Source organism: Solenopsis invicta, chromosome 4 (assembly GCF_016802725.1).
Source record: "Solenopsis invicta isolate M01_SB chromosome 4, UNIL_Sinv_3.0, whole genome shotgun sequence".
NCBI lineage: Eukaryota > Metazoa > Arthropoda > Insecta > Hymenoptera > Formicidae > Solenopsis > Solenopsis invicta.
The window spans coordinates 17,929,062-17,948,437 of NC_052667.1; the positions used below are offsets into that span (position 1 = coordinate 17,929,062).

Here is a 19,376-nt window from a genome sequence, read left to right on the forward strand (position 1 = left end):
CAAAACTCCCGCGCGGGCCTGCCTTGGCATCGCTCGCTCGCTTGGTGGAGAAGACAGAGGAGGCGATCTCTGCGACAATCGGCGTATCGACCGAGCACACTCATCGAACCATTAGCTCAGTGGCGTATCGCCCGCAAACTCGTAGAACTACGACAGGTACGTTACGGTGATCAGATCAACTAGTAACAACAATTTAATATCGAACACATCGCGTTTTCTCCGCCTTTTCCTCTTCGCAATTCCGCATGATAAACGCTTTCTCGTTTATTCCCCTCCCGCCCCGCGTACCCTTGTCCCCACGGTTGGCCATATTGTTAGCCGTTGATAAATTCACGGGATTTTCGTACCGACGGGTGAGCGAGTTCTCGGCGTCGCGTGCAACGTCGTGGCGACGCATCTTCGTCCGGTCCGTTCACCGTTCATCGTCCTGACCGCCCTGACATGTGTGGAACAACGAGGACGCCGTTCGTTGCGGTAAGCGGGAGGAACCGTTGCTGCCGTGCGAAGCGGGCATTTCGGTCACGTTTGACGTCGCACCCCCTTCGCCTCCGTTTCTTGCAACTGTTTTTCCTTTGATATCTCGTTCCTTTGATATCTCTTCTTGCGCTTCTCATTCTTCGTCTTCGCACAAGTTTGGCTTGCGAGAGAAAGAGAAAGTGAGTTGCAATATCCGTCGGCACGTTGGACGCGCATTTTTTTCTTAGCATCGGTCAACAATTTCTACACGAATTTATGCACATGATGATACGCCGATGAATCCGCTGATTTTCATGTCGTGTTGTTTAGCCTTGACACGTAACTTTCGTTATGGAGAAACTCTGAAAAAAGGGTTAGAGAAGTTACCCCATGGGCCCTGTGCTACAGATAGATATATAACATGGGTTTGTTACCTCATCATAGAAATTATCGAGATCTGTGAAGAGATCGATATTATCGCAAATTTAATTGTCCAATTAAAAAAATTAACAAAAACTCATAAATTATAGGTTTCTAAGATGTCTAAAAGTTTATTTATGAGCTAAATCGAGAGTAAGACATTTTCACTGTAGATAAACTATAACTTTTCATCTGGAATTTGGATTAGAGAGCTGCACTATATAATTCAGATTTAATGTCTACATGGATTATTTACATATTGTTTACATTATGTTTACATGAGTTTTCATTTAGACAATACAAACAATAAAAATAATAAATTGGATAACAATACAGAAAAAAGTTATTGAATTTTAATATTAATATATCTGACTATAATATTGATAAAATTAAAGTATTGGGTTGGCAACTAAGTGATTGTGGATTTTGTCAATAGAGATGGTCTTAGCACATTTTTTTGTTTTGTCAACGTGTTCAAAGCACCTAACCTATATTGTTTTCTTGTTGTTTGGACTTTCGCCTTTAATTTAGTAATAAAGTTTTATCGATTAGTTATTTAGTTTTGTTTTTATGTCAATTTAAAATCAACGAAAAATCACCAGATCGAAATTTCGCAAACCAATTTTAACACTGCCTTTCTTTCAAGGCTTCATTCCCATATACAGTACATCTTGTGTGCTTGCGATGCGATTCTTGCCTTTTCAGAAATAATACAATAAAATATGTTTGAAATGTGCTTGTTCTTCCATTTTTAAATTGGGATAAAAATAACTAAATAACTAATCAATAAAATTTTTTTACTAAATTACAGGCAGAAGTCCAAACAACAAGAAAACTATAGGTTAGGTGCTACGTTGACCAAACAAAAAAATGTGCTAAGACCATCTATTAACAAAATCCGCAATCACTTAGTTGCCAACCCAATATATTGAAGAATTGAAAAGTGAAATGTAAATTCCATTATTTCTGTATCTTCGATGATAGATTATTGTTTAGATAGATGACATGGGCTGGTGTTCATATATTATGTTTATATGTCACCATTAATTAGATTTAATAATATTAGTAATTATAAAACAGACTAATCACAAGCACTATGAAGAATGGAATGACTGTAATTGACCAGTTTCATAACTACAGACGTTTCTACACCTAATTAATGATGACATGTAAATGTAGTAATAGTTTGTTCTTATATAATATCTCATCCTTAGTACAAATTTAAGATATGAATTAATTACAAGATTTGCATCAGTGTCTTAAGATTGTATTTAAGAAACTGATCTTGAGAATGAACTATGAATAGCCATAGTTTATATAACAATAAATGAGATAATACTGTGATATGTATAACAAATTAAATGGATGAAAGAGTCAATGAATGATCAGCGCAGGATCTTACTGCTTAATATTTCTTGAGTTTGTATACATATACATTTTATTAAAGGTTTTCAAATTGTGCACTGATACATTTAATTTTGAAACAGTTTTTAAATTGAATCAGAATAGAGAGAGAGTAACCACAATGCTAAATTGATAATATCAAATTTATAAACTTTGAAAAGTGTAAAGAACTTGTTATAAAAAAATATCTCAATCAGGATTTGAGAATCTGGAATAATTTACATAATTTATATTATATATCCGAAATGTAGACTATTAATATTTTATGTGTAAATGTCTAGTTCTATTAGGAGTTACTGAGATCGACAAAGTCGATGACATCTAAAATTGAATTATCCATTTCGAAAATAAAAATACAGATTCATAATATATGAACAAATGAGTAATTAGCTCAATGTATGTAATCATAATTCATTATAATTCACTGTGATTGAATCATCTAAGTAAATGTGGCTAATGGACAGTAAATTTTAATTGTCAAAACTCATTGTTAATAACATTGGAACTACTATTTTGCATACAATCAAGAGATAAAATTTATAATTATAGGATTTTTTATGCTTTTTTAAAGTTTATGAGCTAAGCCAAGACTTGTATAGTGAATAAAATTTAAATAAAGTTTAGGTGTATTTAAGAATGTATTTAGCTAAAGTTTAGATGTATAATAAGAAAATATCAATAATGAACATTTAAGTTAGATATAAGTAATATAATTGATTCTCAAATCAAAACTACGTAATAATATGAGAATAAAACAGTATTCATGGAAATTTTGGACTTATTTTTCAGCATCATATGTTAACAATGTTTAACAATCACAAGTTAAAGCCGAGACAAAACTTATACAGTCAATAAAATTTAGATAAAGTTTAGATGTATGTATAATGAGAACAATAAACAAGATATAAACAATTGAATAATACAAAATTTTATATTTATTGCACACAATGAATATAAGAAGTATAAAATAAGTAAAGTAAGACTTTAAGTTTAATGCTTGCAGGATTGAGTGTTTATACATAAAATGAGTAATCAATGTTATGTGTATACAATGTGAATATATATAATATTATTTCTCAGGTGAAAATTTTTCATAGAATTTTTCATATATTATTTCAGAATTTCTCAAAATTTCTGTACAATTTTTTAACATTTTAGAGAATTTTTAAAAGTGCTGAAAAAGTCTACATCTTTTCCCGAATTCTTTATACATATATTTAAATTTTAATGTATTCTACTATAAGAATTTTTCATGACAAGGATTTAGAAAACTCCTTAAGTTCGATATCGATGAAGTTTTACAAATGCGTAATAGTAAGTAAATATAGTTGAATCTATAATTGCAAAGATGCGGAAATTCTTATAGCAAATTTGGTTGGACCTAATAGTTCACATTAGAGTTATTGGATATAAATCCATGTAAAGATGTGTGTTTAATATAAATATACAAATGGAGTAAACAGCGAAATCCTCAATATACTTGTGCTGTTTTATAAAATATATGTTTTATCATTTGAGATATTTGCATTTTATTTTTACTTAGATCATCAATATATAACGGTTTTAATGTGCATCAGTACGCACTAGTGCAGCCCAATTGAATTCGTTATTAGTTTTGAAGGAATTTTAATTTTATTTATTGGGCTCAATTGATATAACAATGACATCAAGCTCGATGCAAAGCAATAAATTAAGAGATAAACCAATTAGCGAGCAACAATAAGATGCTTATTTGTATACATTATTTAAAATCAATTTAAATTAAATACAAATGTGTTTTGATTTAACTTAGTTCTCTCCAGTGTTTATAATAAATAATTACATGTCATTATGTGAATATTTTGCAAAAGTCAAAAATAATATAAACGTTTTATAAACCAATATGATTATTTGATTATTTATAAGCACCAAAGAGTGCTAAGTTGTCGAAAAATGTATTTAAATTGATCTCAAATAATTTATACAAATAAACATCTTATTGTCGCTTGCTAATTAGTCATCTCTTGATTTATTAATTAACATTTTAAGATTTTGGTACAGAAAAAATGAAAATTGAAAAATATTTTGTATTAGGTTTTTATATTAGTATATTAAAAAATTGTACATACAATGTTGAAAATATTGTTTTATAAAACAAAAATAAAACTTACCTTAAATTTTTCAGTTAATAATATTTAGGGAAATGTGCGGTGAAGTAGACTATGTTATTTTTTCGTAAAAAAATTAAAAAAAAATCATAATTTTGTAAACTTGAGATGTCCATTTGATAGAAAATTTCATTAACTAACTTTCTATGCTCACAGAATTTTAAAATTATACTTTTTATTATATTTTTCTTTGGATTTTCCAAAAAGTGAGTTTTTGGCCATCTCAAAAAGTTGTGGGGTGAAGTAGGACACAATGATTTTTGGTCAAATTTGACCAAAAATCAAGTAAGAATTGTCTGAAATAGAATTTGTAATGTTTATTTAATGATTAGAGAATGAAAATTATCAATAATAGGTAATTGCAAACCGAGATATCAAGATGACTGTTGAGGTTAGGATACCTATCATCGACGAGATGTAGCGACTTGCGCTGTGGTTAGCATACACGTGATCTTCAGCTTTAATGGCGTGTCCCACTTCACCCCACAAAAAATGTCCCACTTCACCCCACAAAAAATGTCCCACTTCACCCCACAAAAAATGTCCCACTTCAGCCACACAAAATGTCCCACTTCAGCCCACAAAAAATGTCCCACTTCACCCCAAATCCAATGTTTCAAAATTATGGCGCATATCATCGAAAATATGCTTCGTAAACATTTGCAATCAAAATTAAATAATAAAACTAAACAACAAACGAGAACTTTGCATATATTTACCTTCTTCAAATTGTAGGAAAAACTATTGAAAATAAAAACTCCGTAAATGTTGGAAAAAACTTTTATGCAAAAAAATTGTAGTTATGACAGCAACAAAATATGCGTGCACGTTCACCAAAGACTAATCTAAAATGGTTTGGCTTGACGCACAATAAATGACAGCTATTGGTTGCTCTGAAATTTTACTACGTATATCCTATAGTAGCATTGTCCCACTTCACCCCATGTCTCACTTCACCTTCCCTTACATAATAACTTAATTTAATTAAAACTTTTATTTTTATCACATTTGTTACTTTTTGATATTAATGTAATTCAATAATGTAAACATCTTTTAATTACTAATAACAGTTTACAGCCGAAAATTATTTTAAATTATATAAAGTGTTTCTTACAGAGTTTTGGTGCTGATAATGATGTGGTTAATCAAATTGTACCAGTACGTTAGGTTTTCAAAATATTTAAAATTTAATATGGCTTTTGTGATATTAGAGATTTTTTGTAAAAATGGTTAACATTATCTTGAAATTTTGATCAGATATCATTAATGTATTATTTGTCCTTTATAAAATAGAATTCTTTTTATTTTAATATTATAATTTTTAGCTATGTTATGAAAGATTAAAGCTAGAAGGTAGCGTCGCATTCATGAATCTTTTTCTAAAATTGATTTTATTCACTGTACGTGTATTAGTAATTCTAAACTATAAATATAAGTATATGATGTTATTATTATAGGCAAAATATTTATTATCTCATCAAAACTTTAATTAAACCTTTCATAACACGGTTAAAAAGTAAGATATATTAAAAAAAAATGGATTTTATTTTAGGAAAAGAACAATACATTCATGACTTTTGATCAGAATTTCAAGGTAATGTTGACTTTTGTGCAAAAAAATTTTATATCAAGAAAGTAATTATTTTTTGTACATTAAATCTCAGTTACTTTGAAAACCTACCGTGTTAGTGAAAATTGGCTTGCGGCATTGTTTTTAACATTCAAAAATCTATATGAAATGCCTTGTCTGGTTCAAAACAATAAAAAAAATTTTTTTCTGTAAACTAGTGTAATAAAAATTGTATATTATACTTTATTCTTAACTTTTTATTCCATCAATACTGTAAACCGACAATCTTCTACAAAAAGTAATAAATTGATATGATAGAATTGGAACGACGTAACTTATTGCTAATCCTAGTGTAATTTAACTTTTTTTCTCATTACTAAGCTATGCGTTTTTAATAGATTTATTAACTCCTATATACTATTAATGAAAATTCAAGAGCACAAACCCACATAATTTATGCTTAAATGGAATCATTCTAAAGCATGTTTTTTTTTATGTGCTGAATCATTTGCAAATATTTATTTCAAAATGGATTGATGGGAAAGTATTGAAAATAGCATTCAAAGTAGCAAGGTTTCGTCGAAATCTGAATAAAAATTTGAGGATTACACGACATCTTATCTTCCTTTTACATTTATCATTTAATGGAATATCCTAAAATACCTTATTTTTTCATTCCAAAATCTAATAGGTGGTGTCAAGAGCTTTTCAAAACACTATAATGAAGTTATTTTTCATTAAGTGTTTTCTGAGTTATGAGGCTTGTAAGTTATACGTCTCTGTAATTATTAGATTTTGGAATAAAAAATTGGGCATTTCATTAAAAAAATTGATTTGATCTTGACCTGATCTTGACGCCATTCAAGGTCAAACTGATAGGATCAGTATGGTTCTTTTTAAACCCTACAACTTTTGTCTGAAATTTTTTTCAGAAAAGTTTAGTTTCTGAAATATTAAGGGTTCCTGGCACTTTTGGAATACCCTATACATCCATGCGCGCATTACACACGCACGCGAGTAGAAGGGTGGGATAGGAAATGATAAAGATAAAAGGTGTCATGTATTCTCGAGTTTTTGCTCAGATTTCGATAAAATTTTGCTAGTTTGAATGCGATTTTTAATATTTTCCTATCAATCAATTTTGAAATAAACATTACAAATGATTCAGCACATCAAAAAATATAAGAAAACATGCTTTAGAAAGGTTCCATCATTTAGGCATAAATTAAGTGATTTTACAGCGCCTTCTCTTTCCGCATTCCTACAATAATGAATCTACCACTTATTAAAAATAAACTGAAATATAACGCAAATGTTAACAAAGATCTCAACACAAAGTGAGAATTTTATAAAATTAAAAGTAACTTTTTCATAAAAATCATATTAAAATGAAGCAACAGATTATTAAAAATGTTAGATTTTATTTCTTATTATTTAAATGTTGACAATATAATGTAAAATAATGATTGTTTATCACTATAATATTTTATAAACATTATACGTATAATTTTGTAAATATATTAATAATAATATTAAATGTTTTAAAATCATGAAAAAATTAATCCGAAAAAATAAACAAATGTAGTATACATTTTGTCATTATATCGTCTTCTCGTTTTCTGATACATTTCTAATATTAGAGAAACAGATTACGACTATTGCTAGATTTCTATTACTTTTATGCAACACATTCGATTACGAATGTATATTAATACCTTCCTGACAAATTTGACTATCTAATGATAATATACTGGATTATATTTTGGCTTTTGTACAGACCAGTTATTTGTGAGTCCTAAAGATTTTTAGTGGCGAAGCATTAACCTATTAAAAGCAATGGCCAGAACAACAAAGATAACTAAAAAATAACAATTGGAAATAGGACTGGAACATGAAAAAACGTTGACAAAAATCAATTTAAAAATTACTTAAAAAATGAATTTTGCAACTAATTGTTATAAATAAATTATTAAAAATTGACTGTAAAAGAAAACTGATCGTGCCAATTGATTCTACGAGAAAAATTGCTGAAAGAACATACATATATGACTTTCTTAAAACATTCATATTTTATGCAAAAAAAAACTAAATTAAAACTCGTTCTGTCCATGGCCAACAAAGATAGTCAAAAAATAACAATTGGAAATAGGACTAGGACATAAACAATGACATAAAAAGCATATTGCAAAAATCAATTTTGCAACTAATTTGTGTATAACACATAGTTGCAAAATTGATTTTTGCAACGTGGTTTTTATGTCAATAATGTTTTTTTGTGCTCCAGTCCTATTTCCAAGTGTTATTTTTTGGCTTTGTTTGTTTGGTTATGGGCAGAAACAGGTTTTTTAATTATTTATAAAGCTTATTTTTTTTAGCATAAAGTATGAATGATTTAAGAAAGAGTCGGATATGTATGTTTCTTTTGTCATTTTTCCTGTAGAATTTCCCCGATTGGCGCAATCAGTTTTCCTCTACAGCCCATTTTTAATAATTTGTTTATAATAATTAGTTGCAAAATTGATTTTTGAAAAGTGCTTTTTACGTCAGTACATAATGTTTTTTTATGCTGCGGTCTTATTTTCAATTGTTATTTTTTGGCTATCTTGGCTGATTTGGGCTTTAATGAATTAATCTGTTCTTTACTTGTTCAACAGATTTTATAAGGTACTTGAGCCGAATAAAGCCCAGTACTAAATAAGGCTCACTTTTCAATTTACCATTTAAAAACCCGTTTTATGTTTAAAATATATGCTTAAAAGATATGTCATAGGAAGTAGATAAAGACTGAATAGGAAATTGATACCGGAGGCAACACGTTTATTCAGTGCAACGAAAGCTTGTAACAAAGTGGGTAAATTAGTCGTTTTTATAAAAATGTGTTGTAAATTTAATAAGTATACATTATTTTATGGTTTACAACATATTATAATATTATTCAACTTTCTAACTATAGGAAAAAACAAATATGTATATCAATTTTTTGGAATAAATATGCTTTTTTATAAATAATGTATTAATAAATAATTTTTTGTGCCCACTTGTACATTTATTGTTATAGCCATTGTTATTTGTTTATTATGTATGTGACTTGCAACAGAGAATAACAATTTTCAATGATACTAACTTTCCATAAGCTAAAATTGCACTGAAATAGCCAAAATTTCTTAAAGTTAAAATATTAATTATAGACAAAATTAAAAATAATTGTGATGTTTTACTGGTAAAATAGATCTTAAAAGATTTCGTATTTGTGATTAATAATCATTTTAACAGTGAGTTGGAAAATAATACTTAATTCCTTTGTTATTTTCAATTTATTTTTAATTCGGCTCTTATTAAAAGCACAAGAATTTAATAAGGCCCAATTTCAGAGTTTAAAAACATTTCTTTTTTGTTTACTTAAAAATGTTTTATATAGAAGATAATTTTATTTTGGCGAGTGGTTGAAACATTTTATTCTCATTTAGTTCAATATCTTTGTAAATAGAATTTATAAAAAATAAAATAAGTTAGGTGGGCCTTATTCGACTCGGGTACCTTAGTATACAATATCTCAAACATATGTATTTATTTTTCAGGAGTTTTTGCAGGAGTTTAAAAATGGAATTATCATCAGAGATATTGGAGAACTTGGTTATGGATAACAAGGATGTCATGGAGGTATTGAAAGATGGAAATGTTACGGAAGAAGATATCATATTTGAATCTGAAGCCAATGAAGATTCTGAGGAAACGGAGATAGAGGAAATTATAGAGATCATTGAAGAAGTTGAAGAAATTGATGAAACACCTCCGAATGGCGATGCCTCGGATAAAGACAAATCGACGGATGCAAAAGATACTGAAACAGTTGAAAAGAGAAATGATAAAACGACCAGTAAAAATATAGAGCTTTACAGTTTTGACGAGGAGAATGTAATGTTTACCTCTCAAATCGACAAAGAACCGACCAAGAATGTAAAAAATAGTACACAGAAAACCGCTAAGAAGCAAGTTATAAATTATGACGTTGATGAGGATTGGCAGGATGAGGAACTGGAGCGTGCAGATGGTCTGGACAATAATTCCGAATTGTCAGATAATCGTGCGAGTTCTTTACGGGTGCAAATTGATAAGAAAAATGTAAATCAAACTATCCTGTTACAATCAAACAGATTAGATTTAAAAATTCACGTGGACTCTGCGGGAAAAGCGGACAAATCTCGAAATGATAATGGCAATAAAGTAAATAGTATTGAAGATGATGGTGAGTCGACTCAAGAAATAGTGAAAAATACGGAGAATAATCTGTTATACACTGTACTTGGAACAAAAAAGCAAGATTCTACTAAACAGCAACAAGAGAAGCTTAATGATCATTATGTTAAAGTTAGTATTCCTAATCTGTACGATTGTTGTATTGATTTTTTACATTTTTAGGAATTTCTGTTAAAGAGTAACTAATTTTTAAAATTATCTTTCGTCCTTTATTCATTATCATTGAAGTTTGATTTGCTATTTTTTTTAATAAAAAAGTTATTAACATATTAAAGCTCAAAAGCATCAGGTTTATAATCAGAGCACTTATCCTTATCGTCCTAAGTAGTTTTCATTTTGCTCAATAAATAAATAAATGGCACTTGTTAAAAGAAGTTCGATTTTATTTTTGTTTTATATGTTCAAACTGCGAAAAAATTGAGTTATTAAAATAATTTAAGTTTCGACAATAATTGTGTAAATGTTTTGATTAAAATGATGTTTAAATTTTTAATTCTACTAGGAGATTTGGAATCATGGCCATTAATAAACTGCATATGTCAAGTATTGATAATATTCATATTTGATAATAATTCATATTATTAAAAAAATATAAATTTTTAAATAATAAACAATGGAAAATAATTTTGAAAAATATATTTTTAAAAATAAATTTTTAAAGATTTAAAAAAAGTAGCTTCACAAAATAGAAAATTTAATGTTATTATCAAACAAATTATTATTTTAGATGGAACGACTTCAGGCAAATACTATACCGGTTGAAGGTACTATTTATTATGAGGGAGATAACATGGAGACATTGTACGTAGCGCAAGCCGTTGACGATAATGAGCAGTACCAGTATGATAATGCGACGATAGAACAAGATGAACAAATATCCTGGGAAGTGGCAAATCCCGAGACTAATCAAAATCAAGAGGAGGATAGTTCTCAAGTATATAATATAACATTTACATTTGAAAAGGTTATAGGAAGGTTCTTCAGCTTAAAAATAACTGGGAGTCATGTAACTTTTCAGTCATATCTTTTAATCTATATAGCACCGATTGTAATGGAAAGTTTTTAAAAAGTTTTCAACTTTCCACAATTTTATATGCGATAATTCTGGAAGAATTTCGTCATAAAATACTGTAACAGAAATTTTTCAAATTCTCAAGGACGTTTTTTAAACATTCCATAGATGTCCTTAAGAGATCTGTACTATGTGAGTCGTCGTACGATATGCTAATTCCGAAGTGATGGTGTTGAAATCTGAGATTTTCTTTTCGCATTACGTTTTCCATATCGATGTCTGTGCTTTATTTGATCTTTAATGTAGTCTATGAAATAATCGAGCATGTTAAAACTGGTTAAATTGTTCTGGCCAACTTTAACAACAAAATATTGTATGAATAGAGGAGAGGTTAAAAGTAACACTAGTAAATTGTTCAGTGTTAGTATCTATATAAAAAAATTTATAAATAAAACAAAAGCGTAAAAAAAATAGAAGTTTGTTATGGCGATCATGAATTTCTATCTTTTTTACACCTTTATCTTGTTCATAACATATATTTTATATAAATGTTATAATTTACCCCTGTTGTTTTAATCCTAGTCTTCTCTATTCTAGAATATTCTGTTAGGGAAATAAGTCACACAGTTTACGCTGTTTCTAGGATTTTCTCCGAACGTTTGCAAGAATCTTTAACATCCACGCAAAGATGCACACGTGCATCAATAATAGCTTGATAGTAATTCGGCAACAGATCCCGTTTTCTGCAAATGTTGGATACATCTCTAATTGACATTGGAATGTCCGCGCTCGAGAAACTATTTCACGTAGCACGTTACAAACGAGCAGCAGAATAAATGTTTTCTTCGGCAATATCGTATATGATAATTATGTCGATATATTTTTGAGCAGTATAATCTGCTATTTGATAACAATAAACACTAGTGTAACATCACTAATATATGATGTCATGAATAGAATTGTATAAACATTTTACACTCTTACTCGAAAATAAAACTTTTTTTATAGTATGATAGATTTAATTTTTTTAATTCTAAAATGTTTTGTAAATATTTTTTGTGGATATAATTTAAAAAATTGTTATATGTTATTAAATTATTTAAAACTTTCCTTTCCATGAGACTCAATGCTAGTAGAGAAAGTTATTTAAAGAAAATTATATAGTAAAAAAATTTGAAAAAAAAAACAGGAATACCTTAAGAAACACATTAATCATATTTTCAAAGTTTAAGTGTTTATATTATGTGAAAAGACTGAAGAACCTTAAAACATTAAAAATATATTATACTTGTTCCTGTTTTTTAGGATCAAATATTTTTGCACGAGGACGAGGATGGTCAATTATACTTCAAAGATGCTAGTGGAACTTTACAACCGGTATATTTAACCGAGGACGGAAATTATGCAATTGCTGAAAGCGGTGATGATAATGCCAATAAAGAATCGCCATCAAAGTCGCATCAGACCAGCAGTGCACTTGAAGAGGAAGAAACCTTCATTTTGCCCGATTTAGATTCCAAATCTGCTTCTAATAAACAGGTATTATTATTATTATATATCAATAAGTTTTATAATATTATATATAGAGCATTGTATTGGCTGATGGCATGATTTTGATAAACATTATAAATGTTTTTTACACCAGTTTTAATTTACACCTTTCCGAAATGCATAAAGCATAACATGCAATAAATGCAACTTGTCTTCATTAGCTCTTAAATTGAATCAGAAAAGTAACATTACTTAATTAAATTGACGAACAATTTAATATATAATAACTAATATCAACAAGGCATCCTCTATTCAGATATCAAGTTTGCTGCTAATCTAAGTGCAGATTGCACAGATTTTGCAATTGCAGCTGTAAACCAAACCTAATGGAACTAAAATGAAATATCATTCTCTTGATATCGCATCATCGAATCATCATTTGTTTGACTTGCAAAACGATTTGAATAGGAAAAAAAATTGCATCTTTGGAAATTATAACAACTATAATTCTTCTTTCTTCAAAGCAAAACTAAGTTGTCAAAGCAAAACTAGGTTGTTTTATGATCAAGTTATTTGTATGCTATCAGAACATTGGGAGAGGATTGTAGAAAACGATGACGATTAGACATCGAATTATAAAAAAAATTTACATGATAAATTATTGTTTAGTTTTAATTTTCAAATAGTATTTTAAATTCGCATCACGAACATTTTCAACTTAGTAATTATGCAAAAACAATTACCGCGATAATTGCCCACTAAGTTAAATATGTCTGTCCCCTCGGACCTCAGGAATAAATATGCAGAGTTCCATTCAGTTGCTCAAGTTCCAAAATTCGTTACGGCACATCAGCATCTGTATACTAATACTGCATGCTAAATCGGAAATGCTTCTTCATTATTCGCAGATACTTATTTTTATTTAAATATTAATTTAAATATTTTTATTTTGTATATTAATTGTTATTTATACTATTTTGAAATTATAAACATTTTGATTTTTTACGAGTTATATAAAAAATTAAATAGACTATTAGAATATTAGAATATGAATATCTTCTTATTCTAGATTCTAGGACTTTGTTCTGTAATTAGCATAATTCTTCGATTCCACCTTATTATTGATCTTTATTGGAAATTGAATAAAATTATAAAATACAGTAGCATATTATGAAAAATAGAATAGTAAAAAATAAATGCTTTTTATTGAAAAAGTGTTAAAAATTCTTGTTAAAACAATTCTTGTTAAAATTATTTTTAAAAGATTCTAGAAAGTTAAATTACTATTAAATAAACAAAAAATCTACTTCTGGTTGTGTGAAAAAATATTTCGTTTTTTATTTTTGCAACAATAATTTTTAATTAAAGTATGTTATTTTTACTAAAAAATCCAGTAAATTTTATGAAATTACAAGAAAATAACAGGTTTTTTTTTTCGAAAAATATTTAAATTTTCGAATTATAAATTTTTTCGAAAAAAGCTGTTTGAAACGGTATTTTACTTGTAACGGATTTTCAATTGCAAAATAATTTTTTTGTTAAATTTGAGTGATGCCATTGTAAGAAAATTTTATCATTGAAGAGGGGTTTAAAAAAAAATGTCTATTTTAACCCTCAGAGATAAATTTACAATTAAAAATGTCAAATCTCATTAGTAAGTACTCAAGTGAGGTGTACCATTTAAAGGTTAATAATAAATGGACATGAATGTTTGCATTTATCCAGTACATAACATTATACATACTAATTATATATTAATGTTTGATAATAGCTGGAAGAAATTTAAAGAGTGAATTTTAGATGATAAAATAAAACGAAAATCAAAAATAATGAATTTACGAATTTGAGGCGGTTTTTAGTAATAAATGTTCATATATTTATGTAAAAATAACCTAAAGTATTTAGACATTATTTATAATTATTTAGACATTATAAATAAAAAACAAAGTTTCCACCAAAATTTTTCTATTTTTTATTTTGTAATTTTAAATATTTAAGTATTGACATGAAAAGTGTCTAAAGTTATTTAAACAATTAAATATTTACAATTTACAATAAAAAACTGAAGCCTTAATCACAATTTTATATTCTTGTTTTATTTTAGAATTACTCCTTAAATTTTCTCACACTTGTTTCCATATACTTTGTATGTATAACATTAATCATATGATCTATATTAATTATATATTAATGTTATATATAGCGATACTATCTATATTTTTATATATTATATATTGTAACATATGCATAACGAATAAATGTTTTTTTTTTTATTTGTGTTTATAATTTACTAGACAACCAGTAGTACGGTATCATCGTCGTCGCTTCAAGATTTTGACAATGAGGATAATACTGTAACGATATCCTTGATAATATCAGAAGATGAGAACGGGCAAAAGAGAACTCAAGTCATTATACCAACGACGGACAGTTTGAAGTGTGACATCTGTAATAAAAGCTTTAAAACATCTTTCCAGTTACTCAGGCATAATAGACTCAAGCATGCTCGAGAAGAAGACATAACTACAAGAAACTTTCCTTGTGACTCGTGTCCTAAAAGGTTAGTTGAAAAATTTAATCGTGTAAGCACACACGCGCAGGTGTTGGCGCGGATGCATACGCACGCACACATACGTGCACGGTATGTATAAAGTTATTCTGTTCTTACCTCATATTTGGAAAAAAATTCAAAAATATGAAGTATCGCGAGATCCAATCGTTTCGAGGGAAATATATACATGGTATCCCAATAGTTCTGGAACAGTCAAATATATTGAAAATAAAGCATTTTTAAGAAAGATATTTTAGATAAAAGTTATAGGGTTTAAAAAGGTTTATTGATTTTATTAGTTTGATCATAAATAGCATTATCAAGGTCAAGACAAGGTCACATCGATTTTTCTAATTAGAAAACCTTATTTTTGATTCTAGAATAACTGGTGTTAAGAGCTCTTTAAAGCATTATAATAAAATTCATTTTTATTAAGTACTTTCCGAGTTGTGAGGGTTGAACGTTAGTATTACCTAAGGTGTACCACATGGAGATTGCCCATTGGATTTAAACCTCTTGTATGATGTGTGCGTGTGCGTGTATAGAACTTCATATAGAACTTGATATAATTTTGTTCTTTTCTTTCACTCTACTCTTATTTATATTATTTTATTTACTGAAATTATTAATTGGAATTGTCTTATCAATTTTTTTACTTTTTACCAGATATCCAGATCAGGGTTCGCTTGCTCGCCATCGAAAAACTCATACCGGTGATCGACCATTCCAATGCTTGGAATGCCACAAAAACTTTCCCACGTCCACAGCGCTACGTCGTCATTTGACGCTACATAATTCTCAATCTCGACCGCTTCCTTGTATATACTGCGGTCGGCGGTTCATGGACAAGTCCAGTTTAGCGAAACACGAGGAGTCTCACATGCCTAACGAGCAGCGCAAGTACACATGCGATATATGCCAAAAAACTTTTCACCACGTGACTGACTTAAGTATGCACAAAAAGCATCACGATCCTGACAAGAAATTCGATTGTGAAGTATGCGGTCGCGAGTTTAATAGATTGAACAATCTACAAAGACACATGCTCGTACATCAACAAGTATGTATAATTATTTTAATTACTTATAATCTTTCCTTTTTTCCTTATAGGCTTACTGTACCATTCGCTAAATGACTTTAAAAAATCTTCTGTAATTCTTAACAACAGTATTGATGTTATATATTGCCATTGTTTAGGTTTTTAAAAAGTAAAAAGCTGTACAATAATAATGTAATAGTACCTGTTATTGAAAGCTACGGAATATACTCTTTACTCTAAGAATATTAAAATAATAAGACAAAAATAATAAATCATAAATTGATACTTTTTTAAATAGTTTTCATACAAATTTCATAAAATATCAATCAGAAGAACATATCATTTTTATTTGGAAATGTAATTATATTAAGTTGTTTTTATTTGTTTATTGATTGTTTCAATTTTTTATTTTACTAATTGGTACAGTGGTCTTAAATATAAAAGAGAAAATATACCGAATATTTGCATAATTTTATATTTTTTTGCACGTTTGTAATCTTTTTATTTGGATTTGAGGTACTGTAAATTATTTTTTTTTTTTTTACAAATAGCAACAGGGAGGAAATGAGGAAATACTTTCCTGCGATGTATGTGGAATTACATACAAATTCATGAGTTCATTAACGAGGCATATGGTGACCACACATATGAATCCTGAAAGATTGCGGCAACAGGCGGAGGAGCAGCGGAGAAAACGTGAGAACAATTACAGAAAGTACCTAGAAAATCGAAAGATGTATGAAACTCAAAATTATGGTACAAAGCGTAAATATAATTTACTTACTGAGGATAACGACGATACAGCCTGATTTAAATTTTCTTATAGTCTTGTGGCAGTTTTGTAAAAGGCACAACATTCTAACTTCTGTAAGAATAATAATATATGTTATTAATATCTTTGTATCATTGATGTAATGATAAGATATGCATTTAATTTAATAATTCAACGACATTAATTAGAAGATTCGTGTAGATGTTAAAATTAGTATATAATTATATTATAGAATAGGATACAAATGTAGTAATGTATTATTATAAGCCATAAATTACACATCTCTATACAAAATATCACGCATACGTATACATGTGCGCACGCGTGCGCAAACATATACAAAGGGAGAGTGGTAGAGAGAAAAATATAGATATATAAGATTCCTTTAATCTCTTGCATGCACCAAATGACTTAAAATAAAATAACATCGTCTATACACACAATGTTTAAAGCGTGCCTTAAATCACTTACTTGTTCATTTACACAATGTCTCGAGTGCTTTGAAGTAGGCATACTTAATATCGAATTCCATATCGTACCAATAATTGATGGATATACAAGCATGAGACTGTGTTACGTGATGGAACCATAAGGACGGCAAGTATAATACGTCTCCAGCTCTGAGTGTGACTTTCAAACTGTGTGTATTACGATATTCTGGATATCTATAAATAAATTGGTTTCTTCTTAATCTTTAAAATAAATGTCATTTTGAAAATAAATTTATTAATATGTGCGTAACTTTTTATAGTCTGGATTTAGAGGATCTACACATATCCATGGCGTTGATGTGAGATTTGTGATTCCTTGTGAATTGGGCATTTCATTAATTATCGATTTGATAATCCATTTCCCAGGCTCACATTCTTTGTAAATTGCAGATGGATAATTTCGATATGGTATCCATGGTAAATCCGTGGGAGGATGTAAAATAAAGTTCTTTTCGCCGGATACGACACAATATATATTTTCATAAGGATCTTTGTGCACTGCAAATTGTAAAAATACATGGTTTAATAAATAATGTTAAACTCTGAAAATTGTCATGGACAAATAAAAGTTAGTAAGAGTGTTCGCGCGATACTCTATGTGCAAGTTTCTTCTTCAAAATTGCCAGCTTTATTTCAAATCCAAAATGATTTTGAATGTTTCCATACCGTTTCCATTTTTAGCATACCAAGTACAACAAACATGACACTTGCAAGTTTTCATAGAGAAAAGCACTATTGAATTTTATACAAATTGACATTAGAATTTTTATACACTAGAACAACAAGCGCGCGCTAGGCGCGCGCCATTTATTTAATTTCATGTTTACATATAAATATAAATAATAAGAATTTCAAAAATTATACATTCATGATTAAGAATAATACAGTTCACGATGACAAATGACAGATCATGTTCTTGATGACAGATTATGAATAAATAAAAATAGAATATGATTTGATTTATTATTACCCTATCAGTAGACAATGTTTTTTAAATGTTATATATATATATATATATATATATATATAACATTTAAAAAACATTGTCTACTGATAGGGTAATAATAAATCAAATCATATTCTATTTATATATATATATATATATATATATAACATTTAAAAAACATTGTCTACTGATAGGGTAATAATAAATCAAATCATATTCTATTTTTATTTATTCATAATCTGTCATCAAGAACATGATCTGTCATTTGTCATCGTGAACTGTATTATTCTTAATCATGAATGTATAATTTTTGAAATTCTTATTATTTATATTTATATGTAAACATGAAATTAAATATATATATATATATATATATATATATATATATATATATATATATATATTCTTCATTATAATGTCTTTTAAATATTTAAAAAATATTGCTTCCTAATAGGATAAATGTCTTTAAAATTATCATTAATAGTAGTATATCAGATTCTTGTAATTGATATCCATATGTACAACTTTTTTATGTTTGTTTACAACTTTTTTATATAACCAAAATCTACACAAAATTTAAAATTTAAACATGTTATAATTATTTAGTTTATAATTATTTAATATACAATAACGTTTATACTTAGCATGTGATATGATTGCATTTTTGTATTAAAAACAAATATTATACACAAGTCATTAACTTCCAAGCACACGAGATTATCATATCTCAATAACTTTTGAATCGATCAAGTTCTAAATACTCTCAAACGATGGGTAAAGTTTTATAATGAAAATGTTTTTATTTTTTCTATCCGTGTTT

The 19,376-nt window shown here is 28.3% G+C and overlaps 2 protein-coding genes across 8 annotated transcripts in view; one reads left to right on the forward strand and one right to left on the reverse strand.

The window, feature by feature from the left end:
* Window positions 1-17,562, forward strand: LOC105204356 (zinc finger protein 184). 4 transcript variants are annotated; one of them, XM_011173406.3, is made up of 7 exons: window positions 1-156; window positions 9,576-10,365; window positions 10,982-11,188; window positions 12,572-12,805; window positions 15,052-15,317; window positions 15,975-16,368; window positions 16,899-17,562. In XM_011173406.3, exons 2-7 carry the CDS (start codon window positions 9,598-9,600, stop codon window positions 17,154-17,156), a joined length of 2,127 nt encoding a protein of 708 aa, XP_011171708.1. In that variant the 5' UTR covers window positions 1-156; window positions 9,576-9,597; the 3' UTR covers window positions 17,157-17,562. The 4 variants fall into 4 exon arrangements, with proteins under 4 accessions (XP_011171708.1, XP_011171707.1, XP_011171709.1 ...); XM_011173405.3 differs by having other exon boundaries at window positions 155-474; XM_011173407.3 differs by lacking the exon at window positions 1-156 and adding an exon at window positions 172-656.
* The window catches only part of LOC105204358 (bifunctional peptidase and (3S)-lysyl hydroxylase JMJD7), a 38,621-nt gene continuing 36,053 nt past the window's right edge, over window positions 16,809-19,376 (reverse strand). For 2 of the 4 annotated variants that reach the window (XR_005574638.1, XR_005574639.1), the window contains exons 3-6: window positions 17,862-18,108; window positions 17,591-17,784; window positions 17,132-17,212; window positions 16,809-17,066 (exon numbers count right to left, since the gene is read on the reverse strand). Coding sequence is in view for 1 of the 4 variants with exons in the window: in XM_039448574.1 (XP_039304508.1) it covers window positions 17,595-17,784; window positions 17,862-18,108 (437 nt within the window). In the remaining 3 variants the exon portion in view is untranslated. Of the gene's footprint in view, window positions 17,213-17,590; window positions 18,109-19,376 lie in introns of all 4 variants that reach the window. The other 2 variants (XR_005574640.1, XM_039448574.1) reach the window with 2 other exon arrangements.